The sequence below is a fragment of the Zonotrichia leucophrys genome, chromosome 4A, assembly GCF_028769735.1.
Source record: "Zonotrichia leucophrys gambelii isolate GWCS_2022_RI chromosome 4A, RI_Zleu_2.0, whole genome shotgun sequence".
In the NCBI taxonomy this organism is placed as follows: Eukaryota; Metazoa; Chordata; class Aves; order Passeriformes; family Passerellidae; genus Zonotrichia; species Zonotrichia leucophrys.
The window spans coordinates 13,635,874-13,660,806 of NC_088174.1; the positions used below are offsets into that span (position 1 = coordinate 13,635,874).

A 24,933-nucleotide genomic window follows, 5' to 3' on the forward strand; every position below is an offset into this window, starting at 1 on the left:
CCCAAACACGGCTGTTTTGAATGCTTTCAGCCCTGGAAAAGTTACAGACCCACAAGGAAACTTTTGAGAGAAACAAGAAGCCAGAAAAAACAAGCAGAAAACCCTCCAGCTGCTGCTCCTGGTGCATTGTGTCCATGCCCGCCTCGGGAGTGCTCCGGCTGCTTGGGCCCAGAGCCAGGGCACAGCACAGTGCTCTGGGAGCTGGCAAACCTGGCCTGGCAAACCTGGCCTGGCACAGACCTCTCAGAGCTGGCAAACCTGGCCTAGCAAACCTGGCCTGGCAAACCTGGCCTAGCAAATCTGGCCTGGCAAATCTGGCCTGGCAAACCTGGCCTAGCAAACCTGGCCTGGCAAATCTGGCCTAGCACAGACCCCTCAGAGCTGGCAAACCTGGCCTGGCAAACCGGCCCGTGCTGCACCAAGGGCCCGCAGGCGGGGGCCGGGCCCGCACAAAATAATTGCAGGAGGATCCCAAAAACACGGAACAGCCCTGAGGAGAGTGTGGGTGGGAACGCTCCCCTTCTCCAGCTAGGAACCCTCGTGGCTGTGGAGGCAGCTTGGCTGTCCCTGTGCCCCCAGGAACACCCTCTGGAGCGATTACTTCCATCAGGTTTTTTCAGAAATGCAGGCTCCAAAGCTGGCTGCAAGATTCCCGTGCCAGAGAGAGAAGCTGTTCTCCCTGGGAGAGGGTTCACTGCTAAAGGAAAGCAAGAGGCCTGAAAAGCAAACATTGGTGTGCAATGTCAAAGGAGGGGGAAAACAGATGTGAGGAGGGGAAAAGAGTGCTGGATAGATGGAAAGAAGCCATTAGTCACAGGAAAAGTGGATTCTTGGTGACCCATGGCACAGAATGCTGTCCAGGCACTGCGGCAGCGCAGGAATATTCAGCATATTCTCCAGTCAGAAAAATGCAGAAAACCAGCTTTGGGGACTGCAAACCCAGAGTGGGGCTATGGCAGAGCCCGGGGCACTCCCAATCCCATGGACACAGCCCTGTGTGGCCTCCCTGGGGTATAGAGCTGGGTCCCACAGCCGGGCCTGCCTGCAGAGGGGGCACAGTGGGGGCAGCGCTTGGGCTCAGGGTGAAGAGGAACAAAACACACCGACATGGTTGTTTCACTTCATAGAAACTTTATAAACACTTGCAGTAACCTAAGCTTGTACACATCACAATGGCTCCAGGGCTGATGCTGGGAGCTGCCATGCTGCAAAGGATGATCCCACATTCCCAGCTGTCCCTCCTGGGCCACTGGCAGCAGGGACTGTGCTCACAGTATCAGGGATTGGGCCCCACAGCAGCAGGAATTGGACCCCACAGCCCCCTGCCAGCACAACCAGCATCCCCACCGCTCCAACTGCTGGTCCCCAGTGTTCAGCTGCACCCACAGGTGCAGGAAAAATCAGCACAGACATACAAGTGACAAAGAACTTTATAAGGACACCATGAAATAGTCTGCAAGAAGCTGCCTCTCCCCACTGCTCACACTGTCAGACTGAAACCCAGCCACCCTTGGATTCTCCCTACCCATGGAGCCCAGCTGGGGGGTCTGTGCTGGGCGGTGGGCACGAGCAGGAGGAGGATGTGACTGTCATTGCTCCCACAGAATGTCACCTCCAGAGCCACGTGCATCAGCACAAGCCAAGGAGCTTCCCAAACTGACAGGCTCAAGGGGTCCCCAGACAGTGTCCCAAAGCAAGAAAAACAGTAGGGAAACGCTGGCCTTTTGTGTGGGAGCCACAGGACCAACACCCCAGCAGGGCCAGGGGGTGATGTGCTGCAGGCAGGTGGCCCCACTGCCAGGCTGGTTAGGGCAGCTGGCTCCAGCTTCAGCTCCATTCCTGTTCAGAGATCCCTGATCAGAACCCCTGTGCCTTGTCCTTGAGCCCCTGGTGAGGGCTGCAGCAGGAGGGGCCCAGCATAGCCCCAGGGGCGACCAGTGCATGTGGCACAGCCTCAACTGCCACAGCACAGGGCTGGTTTGGTTTTAAAGCCACTTTCATGTGCCAGGCCTAAAGGAGGGAGCAGCTGGGGCACTGCTGAAGCCAAGGGAGTGAGAGCACCATGGACACGACACACGTGAGCTGTGTGCCATTCAGCAATAAGAGACACGAGGTCACACAGAGGCAAAGTGCCAGGAGGTGGGAAGGACCTGCACCAGGCAGGACACCATGCTCCAGGGAATGGAGCACCTGGGAAGCAGCTGTGGGAATGTTTGGCCACTGGTTTGCAAAGGCTCTCAGCACCTAAAGAAAACCATGCAAAAGGAGGGAGTCATCTTTGGGCAGATGGAGGAAGCAGGGAAATAGCTCTCTGCCATGCACAGCCCTGGAGCTGGGCCCTGGTGGCAGCTGGAGCAACAGACAAGCTTCTAGTGCTACAGAGATCCTGGCCAGGGACACCTCCCAGGCCAATGGGCATCATCCACAGGGCCATGGCTGAGGGACAGGCTGGCCATCTTGTACAGGAAATGAATAAACAAGCAAACAACAAACTGGGCAGTTCTTTAAAAAAAAAAACACCAAACAATGGGTTTGACCCACAAACAGTGAGTTTCAGATCCTCAGCACCTCTTTGCTGGCCACCATAATCACCCAGGATGGAGACTTCTAGGTGGGCCTGTGAGAAGTGGATCTGGTGGGAGTGTGGCTCATGGAAGAGGAGGCAGTGGAGGAAGAGGAGGAGCACCTGCTGCCTCCCCCTCCCAGCTGCATCCCTGGAGGCTGCTGACCCAGGGGTGCTGCCTGAGAGCTGATCCCAGGCAAGGCTGTGGCCCTGGCTCAGTCCAAGCCTCTCTGTCAGTGTAGTGTCCCAGGCCAGGGATGTCCAGGAGGAGATGAGGAGACATCCCACAGAGCTGAGCACAGTGATTCCTCCATCCCTGCCCAGCTTTTGTCACCATGGGCAGCGTTAACAGGCACAGCTGTCCCACACACTGACACTCACCAAGTGAGGGACACAAGCACAAAGGAAGGGGCTTCTCAGGGCAAGCAGGGCAAGAGGGGACTGCAGCTGTTTTGCCCTTGCATCCAAACAGAGGGACTCAGCCCTTGTGCTGTCCAAACACCCTTTTCAAGGTGTGTTTCCCAAAAGTGTGCAGGTGAACAGGGGCTCCACTGTCCCTTCCACAGGTGGTCCGTGTCCCCCAGCCCTGCCCATGCTGCCATCACCTGCATGGCACACACAGGAGAGAAGAGGGAGGAGAGCTGGGAGGGCAGGGAACAGTTCAACACAGATGTGTGGGCAGGACCTGCTCTCCATCGTGGTCTCCCTCTCCTAATTTCTTGGGCCACTTGTGGCTTGGAAATCATCGTCCAGTAAGATAGCTGCTCTCCAGGGCACTGGGGCTGGCAAGGCTCAGCTCTGACTCCTGGGTCACAAGCACAGAAAGTCTCCTGGGTCCAGGGGGGCTGAGGTGTGCTTACAAAGCCTGGAAGAAGAAAACAAGCTCCATGTTCTGTGCAGCAATGCAAACCCACCAGAAATGGCAGAACCACTGGAATCTCACATAATTTGTTTGTTCCCTCCACAAACCCGATAAATGCTGATTTGTCTTACATGTCTGCTTTCAGTTTATTATTCTATTTGTTGTCGTAAACACATACCTTTAGCCTCAGCTCTCATCACTTGGGATCCTGCCTTGTGGTGATGAAGAACTGCATAAAAGGAAGTAGAAGAATAGAGAAAAAATGAGTGCAAGGAGCAAGCTCCAACTCAGCTCCACAAGCTCCTCGAGGCTGGGTAAGGGCAGGGAGGGGTCTGTTTTGCAACAGCACAAATGTTTTCTCTCAGTACCTGCAGCAGCAGCTCTCAGACTTACACACAAACCTGCTCTCTCTTGGGCAGAGATTGGCAGCTTTTCAAAGCAGGAAGCTGAGACTTATTTGGACAAATATTATCACAAATGGCACCTGCTGCCACTCACTGCTGAGGGCTCTGCCCACACTGTCCCCATAACCCCCTAGCTCCCTGTCTGCACACCCCCTTTGCTGGCCCAGCCATGCTCTCTTGGCAGCTGCTGGGACCTAACCAGCCCTCATCACCTCACCCATGACCTGATCTTCCCACAAAGCCTGAGTACAATGGGCACTACACCACACAAATCCACACACCTGGTAACAGGGACCCACAGGGATGTTTCTCGCTTGGCAGATTTAATTTATCAAGTCTGTATCTGGAGTCACATTTTATGCTTTGTGCTCTTTGTTTAGTTTCAGCATTTTAGCTGAGCCCCATCTGCTGTTTGTGAGTACAAGACAAGGCAGGCCTGGGGCTGGGGCTGTCTGTGCTGGCTGTGCCTCAGAGGGGGCACCCTGTGCTGCAGGGCTGCTGCTCTCCACACAGAACCTTCCCCGTGCCAGCCTTACCTGCCTGTTCTTCGGGACGCCGTCTCAAAGAACTTGGTCCTAGAGGCCACCCTGCAAAGAAAACAGGAGAAGTCTCTCCTGATTCGACCTGGCAATTTGCTAATGAGATCTGCTCTGTGCCAGGGGAACGAGCTGCAGCATTGGCAGCACTGCAGAGATCACCTTCAACTGACAGTTCTTGTGCCAAGGCATAGCCAGGCTCCTTCTGTGCTCGCTCCACCCGCACACCACCTGCCAATGCCTGGCTGGGCTGCTTATGGAACCATGACATCATGGAATCATTTAGGCTGGGAAACATCCCCAAGATCATGGAGTCTAACCTTTGACCAAACATCACCACACCAACTAAAACATAGCACCACATGCCACATCCAGTCATTATTTCTGTGCTCTTGCCTATAATCCTATGTGCATCTATGACCTTTATGGTCTTTCCTTTAGTGTTTATGTGCTCCTGCCCATGCTCAAGAAAGAGAAGTTAAATTATCCCAGAGAAGGAATTAAGGGAGTTTTGGCACAGAGCTGACCCTCATGGCACCTTTTGTTTTCTTTAGGTTAATTCCCACTACAGCCAACAGGGTTTCTGACTCTTAAAATCTGAAAGAAATTTGAGGATGAGATGAAGCTGAACTCCACCCAGTTGCCTTAAGATCGAAGCTGGATCTTGTCCTGTCCCAGAAAGTGTCTTGTTTGAGAGGTTTGCTGGAGGCAGGCAGGGAGAGGCTCAGCTCCACCAACCCAGGAACAGCAGGGAAGGGGATGGGGCAAGGCTCAGCCCTGGGGCTGTGCTTGAGCAGCTCCAAAGCTTCGTGTTTGCCTTCACTGTGGCCCCACTTCCCCCCTTGGCCACGCCCTCTGCTCAGCTTTCCAAGTGACATTCAAACCTGCACTTGCACCAGTGCCAAGGAAATATCCACAGGCTCCAGCCACTGAGCCCCCAAGTGTCCCCACCAGCACCAAGCACCCTCCACGGGCTGCTGGCTTACACAGATGAGGGCATCTCCTCTGCTGTCCCTGCTATCAGATCTGGCCTCTGCTCCAGCTTTGGAGGGATGGGAGTCCGGCACGGTGGATCCGGAGGTCTCACAGGGGGACGTGTTATCACAGGCTTATCACCATGGGAACGTGGCTTAGGGACACCGTCACAGTCACCTGCAGGGATGGAGATAACAAACACTGAGCAGGAAGCTCTGGCAGAGGCCAGATATTTATGAAGGGGCATTGAACAGGTCTGTGGGTTTAGTTCTGCCCCTTTGCCTCAACACTCTCTCACTGACAGTGCCAAATAGCGAGAATAGAGGGACAGAGTCCAGGGAATGAAGTTCCCACACTACCTGTTCCAGAAAAGCTTTCCTGGCACTGGTAACAGGGGCTGGACCTGGACCTTCAAGGACAAACTCAATGTAGTTGCTGACTGTGAAGCCGATACTTCCTGGGAATCACAAGTGTTCTTAACCAAACCCTGTGCTGTGCTGCTCTGTGAATGGGAGAGGAACAGCACAAACTGGTGATTCCTGGAGCTGAGCTTTCATTCTGGACACTGGGACACTGGACACTGGACGCTACCTGTCCTCTCCTTGGCTTCTTTTCTTCCCCAAGATCCAGCCAACCTTACTATTCACTTAACCCTTCAAAGTCTTTAAGAATCAAGTCAACAAGGAATGAGTATCAGACTTTACCTGGGCCCACACCTTAGGCTGTTCTGGTCTCCCAGCCACTCCTGCTGAACTACACTGAGAGGACTCAAGGGTAGAGGCCACCACATGCCCAGGGAGGGCTGACTTGGGCACTTGCTTGGCTCTGGCCAGGCCCCAGGCACACACTCACCCTCTCTGCCACAGATGCCTGGTCGGGGTGCCGGTCTCCTGGCCTGCAGCGTGGCAGTCCTCAGGGTAGGGCTGGTCACCACGCCATTGGCTGCCCTGCCAGGTGGCTTGGCCCCTCCATCCTGCAGCCCTTTCCCCAGGCCCAGCTTGCCCAGCTCGGGCTCAGCACGGGGCTGGGGCCGGCTCTCGGCGGGCGAACGCCCCAGCTCGTCCCCCCCTGGCCGGGGCGCGGGCAGGCGGCTGCGGTGCAGGGGCTTGGGGGCCTCCACAGCGCCGCCATTGGGGGTCTGGCTGAGCCTCTCTGCTGTGGAGACAAGAGAGCGGAGAGCCATGGGGTTAGCTGTGTACTGCACTTGATGTGCCTCCAAAAGCCACTCATCCCAGCCCTGTTGTTGTGCTGCAGAACCAGGAGCAAGCAGGGGCTCTGCTGTGAACCTGACTGCTCCCTGCAGCCTCGGGGCAGACCAAGGTGAACAAATGCTTCTGCTCACAGGTCGAGGAAGCATTGAAATGCAAGGCCAGCCCCAACTCCATTAGCAGTCTGGGAGTTTTAAAGAGCAGTGTGAATCAATCATGTTCTGCCAGTGTCAAAAAGTGCACTTTATACCTAAACATCATCACAGCTCTGAAAACTAATGGAGAAAGAGACTTCCAATCTCTTTGGTGACTGTGGAATCAGGGCACAGCCTGCAGTGGCAACTAGAGCAAATCAGGTTGCAGAAATATAATTTTAAGGTGATGTGTCCTTTGCTGTTAATCCAGCTGACTGTAAGGAAATCCTGAAGCTGTTATGGTAATGTCAGAGTAGAACTTGGTCTAGGAAATACCTTCACTGCATCCTGAAAAAGTTCTTTGGAGTTCTTGCTCTGGATGTGGAACTGCCAGCAGCTGAGCCAGCTTGAGACCTCCTTGGGACTCCTGCAGCACAACCCTCCCTGGCTACCATCCCACCAACACTCCATGCAGGTGTTTTTGCCTCTGATGCCACAAAACCTCTCCTCTGGGTCTCTCCTGTGCCAAGAACCAGCCTTAGTTTAGCTAATGGAGCATGCAGCAGGTAGCAGAAAAACCCAAATCTCACAAAATCTGACTTGTGACACGATGCAATCAATGTATGAGCATTTTTGGCTTTCCTTTCTCTCTGAGCAGCCCTCACTGCCTGCCTGGAAAGTGCAGCCCTGCTGCTGTTACCTCCATTGCTCCTGGAAAGGTGTAACAGAAAGCAGGAGGGGTGAGAAGCAGGTAAGGCATCAGGGAACAGCCAGACTGACCTGCACTCTCCTCCACAGAGGCATTGAAGAAGACAGGTCTTTCCCTCAGGGGACGCTTGGAGATGGTGATGGGCTTGTGCCGCCGGGCAGCCACCCTGGGTGGGGGCACTGGGGGGGCTGTGGTGTCTTCTGGGGGGCCGGAGTAGATCTGTAAAGGGAGACACATTCAGGTGACCCAACACAAAGGGGCTGCTGCCCCGCCTTCTGCTGCAGGTGTCCCCTCCCAGTACAGAGAGTGATAGAGGCCACCACTGACACTGTCCCCAGCACTGACACTGTCCCCAGCACTGACACTGTCCCCACCATGGCACCATTCCCACCACTGACACTGTCTCACCACTGACACTGTCCCCACCACTGACACTGTCTCACCACTGACACTGTCCCCACCATGACACTATTCCCACTACTGACACTGTCCCCACCATGACACCATTCCCACCACAGATACTGTCCCTGCAGCTCAGCAAGAAGATCACAAACAGACAATTTGTAGAAGTAAATTCCCCTGGAGCAGATGAGGGAGGCTTTGGAGCTGACAGCTCCTGACCAACAGCAAGATTCCCATTGTCACAGACATAAAATCCCTGAATCACCCAAACCAGCCCTGCATTGTTCCAGATCTAACACTAAAACCCTTCAGCTCTTGGTTTACAATGACACATTTGGCACCAGGAAATTACCTGGGATGAAATACTGGCATAAAAGCAATGCTACTGAGAAGTTTTATCTCCTTTTCTCACTGGTAATGTGGCACCTATTTAGTTGGGATTAATTGAGAGGTTCTCATTTATGTCAGGGCTTTTTTTAAGAGCTGAAAAAGAAATAAATCTGAAGAGCTGAAATACCCCATCAAGGCCCACAGCAGTTGCTCCTCTGCTCTTCCCAGGGATGTTAATTGAAGTTTTATCAGGCTTTAAAGCCTGAGTTACTGTGGAGAGGTGGCCTGAGCTGCTGAACCCAGAGGCTGCACTGCCTGTCCTGGGAGATGTGGAGCTGGACCCTTCCTGGCTCCAGCCCAGAGGAGGAGAGCTGTGCCAGCCCCACTGGCATGCTGGGTCACCACACCCTTGGGCCACACTTCAATATGGAAAAACAGCCTAATTGCATCACTCAGAAAAATCTTACCATGAAGAAGTGTAACATTCTGCTTTGATTAAATGTCTCATTTTGGTAATTCAAACCAAAAATATATTCCTTCTTCTCCAAGCCAAAGAGCAGGGCTAGGAGACCAAGATGGGGGATGGGAGAGGAAAACATGTCCCTGGTTTAAATTCCTTGGTCCCAAGTGTGTGCCTGGGGAGGGCTGGCAGTGGCAGACAGCTCCCACACCCCACGGTCAGGCTGCTCTGGCCCAGCCTGGCTGGCTTTGGATAAATCCATGTGCCAGATCCACGCTCTGCTCCCAACAGCCTGGCCCAATCTGCACGAGGAGAGGAGAAACAACACAGAATCACAGAATGGTCCAGGCTGGAAGGGCCCACAGTGGCTCATCTGGTCCATCCTTGAGCAGGGTTTCCCTAAGGAGCAAATGGCCCAGGATTGTGTCCAGACAGTTCTGGAATATCTCCAGTGAGGGAAGATTACACACCCACTCTGGGAAAAAAACCCCACACTCAGGGCTTGGTGACACAGGGCGGGTGATGGCTCACTGCCTGCTGGGCTCTGGGCAGGGGCAAGACACATTCCCTGCTCCAAAACACAAGGTCTGGAGCACTGAAGTACTCTCTTGCTGTGACACAGCAGCACATGAATTAAAAGCAGCTTGTGTATTATTAAATCAGCAAAGGGTTGCCTGTAGGAGGGAAATTTTTTGGAAATATCAACCTCATTCCTCTATCCTGAGCAGAATCCAATCCTGCTTTTAAAAGAAACATTAAGCTCCCCATGGACACTTATACAGGTACCAAAGAATACTGCTTTCAACACCTGAAACCCAAGCTAAACCAACCACAAATGACTGTGTTCAAGAGGTGGGTGCAGGCTCTGATTTACTTCTAATTGAAAATCAAGTTAAATAACATAAATGTACAAAGATATTGACAGACCCTCACCTTAAGGAGGTCTGTACAGGGAAGAAGGTGTTTTCAGAACAATCAACCTATTTAATTGAACCACAGCATTGAAACATGAGCTGTGGAAACAGCAATTATCCACAAACACTTCATGAATAGTTACTCTGTCCTCAGAGTCTTCAGATTGCACCATATAACCCACATCCCCTCTTCCTCCAAGTCTCATCTGAGCTGTTTGCTCATGTGTGAGCTGAAGACTGTCAGCTCCAACACCGAACTTATACACCTAATCCAATAAATGTGACTAACTAAACCTTATTGCTGAAGAAATTAAAAGCAAGCAAAAGGACATCTGATTTAATTAAAGCTGTCATGCCAGCTCTCAGAGGTGGCAGGGTGTGTTGATTCAGACTGTGCTGCAGGCTGAAGGAGGGGAGCACAGAGCCCCATCTCTGGAGCCAGCGTGTGAGACCCCAGACAAAAACCAGTTCCTGTTTTTCTGTGGGAACTTATTACGAGTGTTCATAGAGACCTACAAAGGAACTGGCTGGTGTTTCCATGAGCTTCTGCTCTGGGTACTCAGAAGCCTGTCTGAGCTCTTCCATCCCATTTCAATCCTTGGCATCACAGCCAACTCCCACCCCCTCATCTGGTCCCACACCCCTTCTGTGGTCCCCACCTGGTTGCTCTGGCTCCACATTCCTGTTGCAAGAACCTTGCTGTTCCAGCTTTGGGGGCCTTTTCCCTTTCCAAAGGGAGCTTTTCCCCTGCCCATATGCTGCCCTGTATTCTGGGAGCTGCCCCAGCCCCTCACAGCAAACAGCATCCCTGAATGAACAGCTCCACGAGAGAGGCTTGGACACTGTGTACTCTGCTGTGAAAAGCTGGAGGACCCAATTCACTCCTTGGAACCCAGGGCTGTTCCCAGGGCAGGAATCTGCTCCCTGCTCAGGATCTGCTGCTCTGGATGCAGAGGCTGGTCCAGTTTTCAAAATTAACACCCAGCTCCTGTCATCCCCCAGCCACCCGACACCCCTGAGCCAGTGTCAGGTATCTGAGAGCAAGGGTGAGCACAGCCACAGTGGAACATTCTGCTCTCCAAAGGCACACACGACAAAGCTGCTGTCTGCACGTGCATCTTCAGCACCATCCCAGCAACCAGAGCCTGGCTGGGTACATGGGTGATGCTCAGGCTGAAATATGAATACCCAGAGCAGATCCATGGAGGGCACATGAGATGCTCAGTTGTGTGAGAGCATGGCCCAGGGACATGGGCACCAGCCTCTGCTCCTCTGAAAGCTCCACCCCAGGCAGCAGCTCCCTCAGACTGCCCCTCAGTCCAGGGAGCATCTCCTTCAGACTCCCCATTCCATCTCCACACCATCCCTGTGTCTGTATCTGAACGCAACCACAGCTGAATTATTTTCATCAACCATTCAACACTTGTCTGCTCTAGTTTTTTTTCCCACTGATTTAACAGTTGTGCAGTGTCTCATCTTGGACTGTGCCCATTAAAACCAATTCTCCTCTGGCCTAGCTCCTGTCTAGCAAAGGAAAGAGTGAAGCCCTGTAATGAGCAGTCATACAATAGGTTTTTTCCCCTTGTTTAAAAAGAAAAGGCAAAAATGCTCGGACTCACTGTTTCCTCTGGGACCAGATAACAGCAACATTGAGGATCACACACCTGCTACTCTTTGCTTCCTCCTGAAGCCTTTCAGAGCAGCGTTACATAAAGCCAGCCCAAGGAGGCTCCAGAAGGAGCCGGAGCTGCCGTGTTGCCACAGCAACAGTCTGCAGGAGCAGGCAGAGCAGCCGGGGCTGCTCCGGGGCTGCTCGGGGGCTGCCCCGTACCTTCCCAAAGTGCTCGATCAGGATCTCGACCACGATGTTTTGGAACTTGATGTTCATCATGGCTGCCACGGTGTCCTCCTGTGCTCGCATGAGGGTGGGCCCGAAGATCACCCCCATGTTGGACGGTGACATCAGATTCTCCCGGCTGTGCTCACACACGCTGCAGGGGCAGGGGAAGGGGAAACAGAGTTTGGTTTGGTTTTTCTCAAACAGATCTTATTCCAAGGAAAAAAAACCAAAAAACAAAAAAAAACAAAACCCAGGATACACTAAGAATCAGTAATTCAATTTTCTTCATTGTGTTTCAGAATTTGTTTTCCAGCAGTGACAAACATGGCTTTAGGTCTGACACACACATTTGGCTCGGGCAGATGCTGGGGAGAGCAATGTGCTGACAGCATCTTCATTTGATCTCTTCCCACTCCCAACTCCTCTTTAACTCTGCAATCAAAGTCATCTGCACAACATATGCACAAAAGCAATCATTTAAATACTATATCCTTTTTATCCACAACTGACTTCTGGCTTTAATTTTCTTTCCTTCTGAAGGAAGAGAACTGAATTTAGGGAGCACGCTATGGTGGTTTCCAATAAATTTCTGAGGGGTGACAGTTTACAGCCCCTGCTCTCAGAGAGTATTTTTATTTTTAAATCATTTGCTGCTCTGTGCATATCTGAAAGAGGATGGAAGGAACCACCAGAAAGAGAAGCATCACTCCATGCAGAGGGCAGCAAGGACAGTCACCGCCTCTGGACAATCCACGTAGAAATTCACAAGGAAATCCACATGGAAATTCACAAGGGGACTAGAGTGGGTAAAATTTTGCAAACCCGACCTCCCAAAAAGCTTTGTTCTGCTGATTCCATTATTCCCCTTTCTTTGGTTTTAGAGGAAAACATCTGCTTACTTGACAAGGTGCTGGATGAGGAGTTCTAACATCTCCCTGTTCTTGTCAGGCAGTTTATAGACCAGTGCATGAATGGCTCCCAGCCTGTAATCCAGGTTCTCAGACTCTGGAAAGCAGCAACACAAAGAAGAATTTGTAGCCAACACTTTCAAACTAAATACACCAGAGAAATTTAAAGCCAAAGGAAACCTGTGGAAGCTGTTCCCTGTGCAGCATGGGAGCAAAAGGCAGCAGAGGGAAGTGAGATTTCACAGCAACAGGATGAATACTGTGAGAAACAAAATGAAGTGGAAAGAGGAAGAAATGGAGCTTGAAAGGGAGCCCAAAGGCACACTCCAAAAGAGGCTGGGCATGGGCAGGTCCTCCCCTTCACACCCTTGTTCCACACACCTGGCAGCACACAGATTCCCTCTGGGAGTCTATGAGCCCAGTGAGCTCTGACACTGAACAGCACCTAAAAATATCCCACAGGGAATAAACCTGAGTCCCTGACCCAAAGAGGTCACCCTTAGAAGAATAAATAATCAGGAAACAATAAAATACTCTGTGTGAAAAGAATAGGTGGGGTCTGTGTGGCTGGGAAGCTCAATGGTGCAAGTTCCTGAGGGAGGGCAGGGAAGGGATAAATGTCCTGTCACACCCAGCCATCAGGGGCTTAACCAGCTCTGAAAATAATAAATCCTGGGCTTGACTACCTTCAGCAAGAGGTGGAACATTTCCCTTTCCAAGAAAAATGGGTGTTATTCATTCTCCAGAGGGACACATGAAGAAGAAGTGGGCATCCCTCCCAGTCTCCCTGTGACATGTGGAGGCACAATGGGATGAGGGATGCTCTAATCCCACACATTTCCAAATGCCAGCACTCCCATGCTAAGGGTGATGACCCTCATTATGCTCTCTGCCTTACAGGACACTGGCTCACAGCTGTCACAGCTTATCTCAGTGGCCACAATGAGGTGACAGCCACATAGCAGCTTCTTGGCTGACCTCTGTTAGTCCCAACTGTGACTCAATCCCAACAGCTACAGCAGAGAAATGTCTTCCATGGGCTGTTTTCAACATCCCAGGACAAATTTCATAACCTAAAGAGAATGCCTACTTATCTGGGGGGTAACAGCACATCCCATTTCCTCACAGGCTTTAAAATAAATATATCAATACTAGAGGGAAACAATTCTTGTGGCTGCTCTCAAGTGAGTGACATCCTCTGGCTCTCCAGACCCCCTGAGACCACAGACCCTGTCTGAGGGAAGGAGCAAAGGAGGGAAGGGAACATCCAGCACCACATCCCCTGCACAGAAAAGCACTTGGAGAAGAGAGCACTGCTCTCTCTACAGCTGAAGCAGTGGGACACACAGAGCTGGGCTGGCAGAGCTCTGCCAAGTGACTTTGATGGACCCTGGCTGGGGAGAGCAGGCCCAGGGACCATCAGTGGGGAAGCTGTGGGACTTACTGGCAGCCAGGACCAGCTCTTTGTGGAGCTTGTACGTCATGACGGGTTCAGACAGGTTCCTGCAACAACCAGAAAGAAAACTCAGCTCTGCAGGGCACTGTGACCCACTTGTGACCCATCTTGGACCAATGGGCAAACTGGCTCATTCCTCAGTGCCACCAAGTCCCAGTGGCATTTCCTTCTGCAGTCAATAACAGTGAAAGAGCCCTCCCCATGGGACTGAGGGATTCTGCAACATCCATATTCATCATCCTTCTTCCCAAAGCTTTTGTCACTTTGCCCTTTTCCACAGCCAGATGTGAATATCTGGCAGCTCATTTCAGCTTTCATCTGGGTCAGGCCCAGTCCCCTTTCCTTGGGGCAGGTGTGACCTGCAGTGCTACCTGAGATAGAACTTCAGTGAGCTGGTAATGGTCTTGATGTCCCAGTCCCCACTCTGGAGATCCACATCCCCAGGGCATTTTGGATCTGGAAGGAGAATGAAAAAGTTTTAGAATAAAGTTCATTCAGAGGTTACTAACAAACAATCTGTTTGGGCTGGGGGATTCCCCTTGAGACACATGAAATCACAGCAGCACACAAAAAGAGTTCCTAATTCCCATGGCTAGGAAAAGCAGAAAAACAGCACCAGTGTCAGGGTTTTGGAGAGGCTGGGGAGTAGTGCTAATGAGGACAAAGAAGGAAACACAAGGTAAAATTTAAGCAGGGCTGAGAAGTCACTGAGAGCATATTCTCTATAGTTTATTTTTTCCCAAGGTTGGCAGAAACAACAGATTTCAACAGGTCCAAGACAAGCTTTCTGACATCCAAAGTAATCTGAATGCCAGCTCAAATCTCTCATTTGCAGCTACTCCCCTGAAGGCTGTTCTGGAAGCATTCCCTCTTGCATGGAGAGGAGGGAGCTCAGGGGAGGCCCAGCAGCATGGAAATACAATTTGCTCCTGCCTCCCCCCCAACAAACCACACCACGTCTGTGGCGCCACAAAGTGAAGGATGTAGTTGTAGGATGGGGGGAAGCTGCACTACAGAAATAAACAGCAGGGCTTGTTTTTGAAAATAAATAGGACTAGAGACTAAAAAAAAAAAAAAAATTGTCTCCTTTGAGTGGTTAAAGATGAAATCCTGCTGCAGCAATTATTTCTGTGGTGTTGGACTTTCCATTATGCTTTCATATTCAGTGGGGTAGCAAGTGGTTACCCAGACCCACGCAGATAAACAAAACAAAAAGGCACTCACTGGTGGGATTCAGAGGAGAAAACCACAGGGCTGCTCACAGGGAGGGTGAGAATCAAGCAGCAATAGAACCTGAGGCTTAGCAATGAGTCACGGGCCAGCAGAGCTGGGCAGATGCCCGAAGCCATGGCTCTGTGAGAACTGGGCATAGCCAGACACCAGTATGAACCAATAAACAACATCCAGAGTAGAAGCAATAGGAAACAGCCAAAGCCTTTGAATGCTGCATTAATATCAGATGTCTGAGCTGGCTTGAGCCCGAGGCACGCCTGAGGGAGGTGAGCTCAATCCCTGCCCGTGCTCCAGCCCCAGGCAGGGCCGGGGAGAAAGGTTTGGCCTTGGTAGGTGGGGATCTACCCCAAAGGGTCCCTTAGAGGCTCACAGGTGACCACGAGGTGAGGGGATGATGGCCTCAGCCAGGGTCCAGCCCAGAAGGGCTGTCCTGGCACAAAGCAGTGCTGCTGAGCCCCTAAACCTGCTAAGACTGTAAACACCTCCCCAGTTGCCAAGTTTGTGTGACAGACAGATCCAGCCACAGGAAGGCTCACAGCAGGAATGGATCCACTGGCCTCTTAACATACATCAGCTCCTTATGGTACACACTGCACACAGTGGGGTGTCCCCATCCTTCCAGAGACAAACCTTACACCAGGATGGAGGGCTCCATGCAAAGGCCACCCTCCCAGTCCAGCTCACTGTGTTATCCCAGGAGAGAAAGGGAAGATGAGCCTCAGAGGGGCCACAGGGACCAAAACCCATGCTGGACTCTGTCCCTCACAAACAATTCAAGAACAGGACAGTGTCATTGCACAGAATAATCAATTCTTACCAAAAAAAGCATTCAGTAACTTCTGCACCTGGATGTTGCTGCCAACAGTCCGGTACACGCCCTCCGTGGTGATTCCTGAGAGGACAAAGCCAAGAGCGTCAGCCGAGGTTTCCTGCTGGTGATCCACAAGCCCCATCTAGTGGAAATGTTCTCCTGCTGCTGGGCTCTGTCCCACACCCCGGCTTCTGTCCCTTATCCCGGGTTATGTCCCATATCCCGGGTCTTTTCCCACATCCCGGGTTCTGTCCCGTATCCTGGCTTCTGTCCCATATCCCAGGTCCTGTCCCACACTCCAGGTTCTGTCCCATATCCCAAACCCTGTCCCACTCCCTGGGCTCTGCAGGCAGGGTCTCTGCTCACCCCAGCAGCCAAGGCCACCAGCACCACCGTGGTCACCATGTCATAGCCAGGTGAGCACAGCCAGGGTGTGGGACACACCAGCCCACACCAGTGTGATTTCTTTACCACGGATTTGCTCAAACCCCCACAGAAGACAAAGGCATTAAAAACACTGGCCAGTGCTGGGACAGGCAGAATCACTCTCTCTCCTAGCTCTGCCAGCAGGGTCTTTGTGCCCCCACTGCTCCCCACTCCAGTGGGCCTTGGCTGCCACAGCCCCAGCAGCCCCAACCCCACATCTGGAGATAAATCCAGGCCCCTGTCCCACACTGGTGATGTTCACTGGTGCTGGACGGTATGTGACAGCCCAGAGGATGAGCTGCCACACTTCCACCTGCTGCTGCTGCTTCACAGACTGGGGCTGAAGCAGCCTGTGGCCACCCCTGCTGCCAGAGCTGCTCTCCTGCCCAGCACTGGGTGTGCTCAGAGCCAAAACTGAGAAAAACCACGAGTGAAAACAGCATAAAGGTGGAACTTCAACCCCAACAGCCTTGGTACAACATTCCAAAGCAGGTGGGATTTTTGCTCCCAAAGAACATGCATTTAACTGAAGAGCCCCCATTCCTCAGCTGAAAGCTGCAGTCCTGTGCCAGTGGCCAACCCTGTACTGCAGGAACCATGGTGTGATCAAGGTCATGGGAAGCACGGCCAGGCTGGGTGAGCTCCTCACCTTTGGTCTCCACTGCATTGATGCACTTCCGAACAAACTTGAAGCCCACCTCATTCAGCTCCACTGTTTGGGACAAGAGAGTTGTGTTAGCTGCCTGAGCCCTCCTGGAGACCCCTGAGAGCCCCCAGGCCACCCCCAGCCTTTCTCAGCACCCAGAGCCACAGTGCCCCACCACACAGAGTGCTCACACCGGCACCCACACCCCCTCAGGAAACACCAGTGATCTGGACATCCTAACAAGGAGTTATTAGTTCCACATGTTCTCTCCTTTTTCCTCAAATCTATTTTGAGTTGCAGCACTGCTCCCTACCCCCTCTCTGTCTTTAATAATAAGGTTAATAATAATAATGATGATGATGATGATGATTATTTGGATTGTATCTGATAAAGACTTAAATAATACTCTCCAGAGCAAAATCTCCCGTAGTTAAAGAGTAGTTAAAGTTATTCCTCATCATGGACTGTGTAATGTCTGCTTATCTACATTACTAGGATTAAAAAGCAAAACCAATTCAGCTTGATGTGCTGAGGAAAATGAGCACAGGGCTTCCTCCACTGAGCTGGGCAATCCTATGGGATCCCTGCATTTTCAGCAGGTTGTTTATACTGATTCTGTCTGCTCTGAGCAACAACAACATCAAGCTTGGACATCTCTTAGCCATGCCCTAGGAATAAGCACAGAACCACCTGGTGCTTGACACTGAGGGCTATGATACCACTGGAATTCTTACCAGCTTTAACCTATGGCAAATAGAGAATGTTTATTCAGTGGAACCCTAATTTACATTCCTCCCAGTGTGATGTGAACACGGCCACACAGCAGGGTTGTGCTCATGCCTCTGGGAATGCTCTCCCCATGCTCATTAGACCCAGCTAGCTACAGTGCTGATGAAGTGAGCTCTGGGACAGAATGCAAGTTTCACCCAGCTGACAGAGCCCCAGAGGGGTTCCAGGGCTCTGCAGGGTGCACCCCACAGCTGACAGGGGGGACACAGGACATGGTGGTGGGTGGGAGATCCAGGGAACTCAGTGCCACCTCCATTGCCCTGTTACAGCCTTTGTTAAGGGACACATCCTCAGAATCTCTCCCTGGGGTTTGGAGGTGCTAACTGAACCTCACATCCCACTGCTCCTTGCTAAATAAAAACTGCTCACTGCAGTTCTGTGCAACTCATCTGGGCTCAGTGCCAGGCACTGTGGTGTGAGAACAGCAGTGACACTGCTGTCACGGAGCGGGGACAGTGCTACTCAGCAGGATTTGAGGATGAGTGTATCTGCAAGGAAAATTCTGCCTGGCCTCGAGGCTGTGAGAGCCCAAAGAACAGCAACAGAAGTGACTCACTTTCTTCCTGCTTCGTGATGGGACTGTGATAAATCTGAAAAAAGGGCGGGAATGGGGAGGGAGAAGCAAAAACATCATCAGCATGATTTGGTATTTATTTTTAAAAGAAAATGCAGCATCCCATAAATCATCCCCAGATTACCCAGAGGCAATCACAGCCAAAAAGACAATGTCCCATAGAAATCTCATTTTATAATTAGGCAAGAACCCATTATCTGCACAATCAAGGAGCTTCTGCTGCCTCCCTGTGTTTCAGTGGGGCACCTATTGCTGGGGAAATTCTCTGTTCTGTAGGCAAACCACAGGGCTCTGCGCTCTGCTCAGACTGAAGGGGCACCAATAGGCACAGAAAGGTGGGAGAACACAGGTGCAGGGTGGGCAGTGACACCTTTGAAAAGAGCTAAGGGCTGCTAAGAGCAGGGACAGGCCAATCATCTCCAGCAGGCAGTGAGGAGCAGGAGTGAAGCAGCCCGGAAAGGCTGGGGTCTGGCACAGCAGAGAACACCCCGAGATTTCAGCGGGAAACCCAAAATCCCCAGCGGGAGCTGAGGGAAGGGCAGGGAGCCCGTGGCGATGGTGCAGCTGTGATCCTGAGCAGCAGCCGCCGGCAGAGGACACTGCTGGGCAGCGCATTCCAGCTGGGAACGGCTCCAGGGACACTCACCGGCTCCTTCCCATCCATGGCCTCCATCCACAGCCTCCGGTTGGCCTCTGACAGCGCCTGCAGCGTGATGGTCCCGGACCTGGGCAGAATTCCCCCAAGGACAGGCAGGGAAAGCAAGAAAAGTTGGTTTCAATAGACAGCAAAGAGGGATTTGCTGCAGGCCCGTGGGGTTTGGGGCCACCAGACATGAAGCTTCTCACCTTTCATTAGTTTCAATGTCAAAACAAAACCTTTTGTCTATGGAGTCAGTCTTTCTCCTTACACAGGATTTCAGGGTCAGGTCCAAGGTGCCCTAGGAGAGAACATGAAAGGCAAGGTGAGAGGACAGAAACATGGGAGAGTTTGGGCTCCTCAGGCCCAGCCCAGCACTGCCCATGGCTCCTGTGCTGACATTCCGATGGCATTGGTACCAGGACACAGGTGGTACTCCCACCATCATCTGTGTAATTTCTGCTTATCTACATCACTAGGATTAAAAAGCAAAACCAATCCAGCTTGATGTGCTGAGGAAAATGAGCACAGGGCTTCCTCCACTGATCTGGCCAATTCTATGGGATCCCTGCATTTTCAGCAGGTTGTTTATACTGATTCTGTCTGCTCTGAGCAATGGCAACATCAAGCTCAGACATCTCTTAGCCCTGCTAAGAGCCCAACTCAGGCCAATGAGGCTCTGAGTTCCAGGCTTGCTCTCAGCCAGAGAATGTTCTGGACTCAACAGCACTACCCCACACAGCAGCACCCTGCCCCTACAGTGCTGGAACACTGCTCCAACCAACCCAGAGAGGCACTCCCTGTCTCTGAGGCCAGGACCATGCTCACCCATGCTCTGACACAGCTGGGCTCTAATTTTTACCAGGACTGGCCATCAGTACGAGTTACCCACAGCACCAATGAACCAAATGACTTTACACAAACACTGTGGGGCACAGAGAGGTAGATTTCTTCACCCCAGACAGAGCAGACATGCTCTGGAGAGGCTCAGCTCTGGCCCTGGGTGTTTGTGTCCCTGCACTGCAAAGAAGAGTTAATTCATAATTTGATTGTGGGTTTGTGGCCAGCTGTGACCTGATGGTGCAGACTACCAATATTTGGGAAAGGCACTAAGTATTCCCAGCCCCTTCCTGCAGTAATGGGCCTTACTAGACATGCTTATAGCATAAATGACAACAAATTTCTCCATACGATAGTTTGGCTATTTCTTTGCCCAGCTCTCTGCCAAGGGGTTGCAAAACATCTATTTTATTTTCCTGCTGCAGTGTGCAGAGCCCTGCCAAAAGCAGAGCATGAGCTCACACACTGGAGCACACAGGCCTGGCTGGGAAGGCCCCGGGGACCACTCCATGGCAGAGCAGGGCGGGGGACTCAGCTGGAGGCACTGGCTGAGCTCCATCCTCCCAGCCCTCCCCTGTCACGAGGAGAACTGAGGGAACTCCCAGGCTTTGGTAAGCCAAAGCACTTTGTGAAAGAAGCAGTTACCCAAATTGCTGCCTTAGCGCAGTTTGGAGCTGCACTGTTACCCCTCTTCTCTTCCCACACTGTCCCAGTCCCACAGAATCAGTGCTGAGAGCAGAAATCAAACCACAAACCAGTGCTGTGAGCACACAGTGCTGTGAGGAAATGCTGCATTTGGAAGCAGGAACTCCTGTAGTAACTTGAGTCATTCAGGCCCTTCAGTGGCTGCCACAGCTCTTGTGGGGAAGGATCAACATCAGCTGGCCCAGAGAAGCACAAGTTTCACCCCAGGCTGAACTCATGGGCCAGCACCGTCTGGTATCTCTCATGTCACAGGACCCACATCTGCTGCCAAACCCTGCAGGGCCTGGGCTCTCAGGGACACAGTGGAGTGAGACCTCTCCTCACGGGGGTGCCTCTTCCAGGTGACACCGAACTGCCCTGTGTGGGCAGGGAGGGCACAGAGCCCACCCCTCTGCTCTGTGGCACCTGCAGGGCTGGCCGTCAGAGGAAGGGAGGCCATACATGGGTGGAAGGTGGGCCCAGTGGTTGGGTCAATATTTGCAGACATCCAACTCACCTGCTTAGCTCCAGGCTTCTGGTCTATGGGTGTCATCCGTAAGGTTTTGGCCTCTTTTTCATACTGGCAGTAATACTTCACCCAGGAGATGCCCAGAGCCCCTGCAGAACACAGGAGAGGCTGGAATCAGCGACAAGGCTGTGGCTGGGTGCAGCCAGCAAGGCATGGTCAGTGCTGCCCACACGTCCTCCCTTCTCTGGGGATGGACACTGACAGCCCTGGGGACATCAACCTTGAAGATGTCTCCATGGGCAAGAGTTAGGAGGAGAAGAGGAGGAGAGGAGGAGGAAGAGAGAAGCAGGAGGAGAGGAGAAACAGGAGGAGGGGAGGAGGAGAGGAGTACAGGGCAGCAGCTGCCTCCAGCACCCTCCCAACTCACAGCTGGTGAAAGGGCATTTGTGGGACTCTGACCACAAGACAGGCTGGTTTGGCCAAGCCCAGCCAAGACCTACACTGACAGGATCCTACAAGTCCTGAATGTCTGTTTCACAAACCCCACTGCTTTTTCCTGTGGGTGAAAACTCAATAATGAAGACAACAGCAGCTTTGAAATACTCTGAAGTTCCTATTTCCAGATTCATAGTCACTTTCCTCTGTTTTCTTACCTGAATCCATTTATAGGAAATAATTAAATTGGTATTTTTTCTGTAATTTGTTTTTAGGTTGCAGTTGTCAGGAAGAACAACTTTTCATACTTGATTTAGAGGGAAGCATAAATAGAGACAGAAAATAGCCACTGGCCTGCAGGAACATGCCACATTTAGGATTTAAAATTACTGAGTGTGCTTTCTTTTAAAAGCAAGATAAACAGACTAAAAATATATGTATAAATAGATTTCTACGTAGGATTAAGAATGAATGCTTACAAAGTTGTCTGTAGCCTCAGAAGTCACAGTTTTGCACAGACTTACGTCCCCTGAGCATTCCTGCTGCGTGGCCATGGAGAGCTGCAGCCAGGTTTTGGAAAACGCTGTATTTGGTCTGATTTTCTTCTGCTCAGAATTACGAGTTTTGCTCTGAGCAGCTTAACTCAGCACTGGTTCCACCTTGGCTGTGCTCAGCTGCTCACAGAGGCTGCCAGAGGGAGGCTGGGCAGGACACCAGATTCATCCTGGTAAAACACAGCCAAGGCAGAGCCTGCCAGAGCTCCAGGCTCTGGAGTCATAAATCCCATCTCAACAGAGTGCAGGGCAATTATCCCTGTGCTGTCACAGATATGTCACTTGGACAGAGCTCTGTGCCATTGCTGCCAGCTGAGGCTGCCAGTGCTTCCAGGCACTGCAGGCAGTGACAGCTCAGCAGTGGCAGAAGGTGACACCCTGGGCTTGCTGTGCCTGGCTGTGGTGACACCCAGGGCAGCAGGGGGTTATGTCAGGGCAGCCTTGTTCCCTATTGCATCCAGCCGCATCCCAGAGCCATTACATTTCTCCTGAGTGTACAGGTAGCCCTCGATGGTGGGCTGCCCAGGCAGCTTGCAGGTTAGGGGTGCTTCCTTCATCCTCTTCTTCAGATCTTCCAGCTCCTCCCGTGTGCTGGAAAAGTGATTCCTTGTCTGGAAACAGAAAATAAACAGAAGCATATTTGAACATGAGCAAAAAGTGAGCTGCAGGTTATTTATTCCTAGAGGAGTAATAAATAAACAAATCTGAGGTGCTGTAGCAGAAATGAATCCGTTCCCAAGGTACAAAACATGGAAACCACTCCACAAATCCACTGGAAACGGGCTATAAGAACCACTGAGCTCTAACGGATGACTGAAGAGACACATCATGTGCAGAGAGGATGCTGAAGGCCACAGCTGGGAGGCCACTTGTTCTTTTAATTAAGGAACTTTAGCACATTTCAAGGTTGGCTGGAGCAGAGGAGCTCCCATTCACACCATTGCTTGGGTAACAGGTGTGTTCTCCTCCCAAAGGTGTTGATCATGCTACAGTGCTTAGCATGAAAGAGTCACATCAACAGGGGGTACCAAATCCAGGCATTTGGATGGAATACTACTTGGACCAATTAATGAGCCAGCAGCAAAACCATCCTGGCTCAGATTTACGGCTGTTGTTCCACAGAAATGAAGGCCAGTCAGGAAAGACTGAAGATAAAGGAAACAGGACTCAGATATTCTACCCCATGAGCAGACTTGGCCAGCAGAGGAGCTTACCAAGGCATGCAGCAAGCCTGCAGGAAGCCAGCACCATTAAGATCAAGGTTAGAGGCCTTCTTATAGTACAATTTCAATCTCTTGACTGAAAGAAAATCTCAGGCTTGTTTATGCACCAGGTTAAATGATGCAACTGCAGTAGCCCCTTCCAGAGAAAACAATTTCATAGACTTGTGAACTGTCCCATGAAAAAAGGGGAAAACCCACGCGAACTGAGAAGGAAATATCTGTATCTGCAACAATGCAAACATGGCCAGACTGCTTGGGTGGAAAGACCTTGCCATCAGAGGTGTGTAAATACAAATGAGAACAGAAGTCACACAGAAAAGTCCTTCAGCTGGGCAGGGACTCACGTTCTGCAGGCTGAGCTGGAGCTGCTGCTTGTATGGGAGGAAATCCTGTGTCAGCTCCACTGTCAGGTTGTTGTAAGTGAAGAGGCTGTGGAGAAATGCCAGCACCTGCAGTGGAGGGAAGGGACACACTGAACTTCTCTGTTTATAATGGAAGGAAAGACGGACAGAGTGTGGGGTTTCAGAAATTACATATGCAATTATTTTTTCCTCACAGCTTTGGAATGCCAGCCTTGGTATGGCTTATCCACCAGTGTCCCTAAAGCCCAAGCTACCAGCCACACATCTGTCTGAATAAAACACCCAGAATGAAAGACCCTGTAGGGAGACCCAGAGCAGATCTGTACAGGATCCCACATCCCACTGCAGCTGGCACTGGGGCAGAGCCACCATCCAGGGCAGGGTACCTGCACTCAGCCAGGCTGGGACAGTTGAGCAGAGCAGGTGACACCTCTGTCCCTCTGCAGACAGACAGCACTCACCAAACCCAGGAGGCCAAGATAAGTTATAATAAGACCTGTAGCTCTGTACAGTGTCCAGCCTGTTCCTCAGAATCTACAGACAGCCAGAAGAAACAGGACAGGGGCTTCACAGTGCTCCAGCCCCACAGGACCTAATCCAAGCTGGCAACTCATCCCCTGCCAGCACATCTGAGCATCAGCAAATGAGACTGAGAGCAAAGGAAGCTCCTACCGGCTCCACAATACTGAATTTCTTGCTTTCTTGTACTTCCTGAATCTGGTACACATACTCAAGGGAGGACTCAAAGAAATTGTGTCTCTCTTTGTCCACCTGAAGATCAGCCTGGAAGAAAGAAGGAAAGGTGGAAAAAGAAAATACATCACATGTAGTTTGAAAATATTTGACTCACTTTTGTCTATCAGCCCACACACAGTTCTGTCCTCACTGAAAACCTGCCTGATGTCCAGCCCAGCTGTGAGCTGGAACATTGGATATTCTTTTAAGTCTGCCCATTTCTGGCTCCCTTTCATTCAAGCATTCAAAACCTCTTCTCACTCTGCAAGGAAAAGGCTTTCCCAAAGCTCTTTTATTACTTTAGCACAAACCTCTTCTCCTGACAAGGCCACCATCTCCACCCTCTTGCCTGACTCCATCTGTGTCCCAGAACCAGCAGCTCTGGAGCTGCAGCAGTGGCAGGAGCACACAATGAGCTCACACACAGTCTGCCTGGCAGAGATGCTTGTAGGTTAATGTGACAACTGGTCTGACAGATCTGACCAGATCCAGCTGCTCTGGTGTGGGCTGGAACAGCTGGCTTTCCTTCCTTGCTGCAACATGCCTGCAGCAGCACCAGCTGGAAGGAACCCCCCTCCTCTGCCTGCCCCCATAGCCACCCAAAAGCAGCAGGGCAGGACACCAGGCCAGCAAAAGGAAAAATAACTGGTTACTTTTCAGCCAGAGCACTTCCCCAGGTGAAAGGGTGGCCAGTCCCCCACTGTGCCAGTGCCACTGGTCACTGCCCTTCACCATCAAGGTGACAACAAGCAATGACAATGTCTGAAGCCACAACCAGCATCCAACAGACACAGGAGAACTATGAGCTTGATTT

The 24,933-nt window shown here is 51.6% G+C and overlaps 1 protein-coding gene across 2 annotated transcripts in view; it reads right to left on the reverse strand.

Moving 5' to 3' along the window:
* Positions 1-1,113: 1,113 nt before the first annotated feature.
* Positions 1,114-24,933, reverse strand: part of OPHN1 (oligophrenin 1) — a 51,205-nt gene continuing 27,385 nt past the window's right edge. Inside the window, exons 6-24 of one of the 2 annotated variants that reach the window (XM_064712641.1) lie at positions 24,057-24,167; positions 23,367-23,471; positions 22,281-22,410; positions 20,859-20,959; positions 19,027-19,118; positions 18,827-18,905; positions 18,163-18,196; positions 16,821-16,883; positions 15,752-15,826; positions 14,073-14,157; positions 13,690-13,748; positions 12,237-12,342; positions 11,329-11,488; positions 7,463-7,610; positions 6,193-6,492; positions 5,352-5,517; positions 4,366-4,416; positions 3,604-3,654; positions 1,114-3,428 (exon numbers count right to left, since the gene is read on the reverse strand). In XM_064712641.1, the coding sequence (XP_064568711.1) occupies positions 3,612-3,654; positions 4,366-4,416; positions 5,352-5,517; positions 6,193-6,492; positions 7,463-7,610; positions 11,329-11,488; positions 12,237-12,342; positions 13,690-13,748; positions 14,073-14,157; positions 15,752-15,826; positions 16,821-16,883; positions 18,163-18,196; positions 18,827-18,905; positions 19,027-19,118; positions 20,859-20,959; positions 22,281-22,410; positions 23,367-23,471; positions 24,057-24,167 (1,908 nt within the window). In that variant the 3' untranslated portion in view covers positions 1,114-3,428; positions 3,604-3,611. Of the gene's footprint in view, positions 3,429-3,603; positions 3,655-4,365; positions 4,417-5,351; positions 5,518-6,192; positions 6,496-7,462; positions 7,611-11,328; positions 11,489-12,236; positions 12,343-13,689; positions 13,749-14,072; positions 14,158-15,751; positions 15,827-16,820; positions 16,884-18,162; positions 18,197-18,826; positions 18,906-19,026; positions 19,119-20,858; positions 20,960-22,280; positions 22,411-23,366; positions 23,472-24,056; positions 24,168-24,933 lie in introns of both variants that reach the window. The other variant, XM_064712640.1, reaches the window with a different exon arrangement.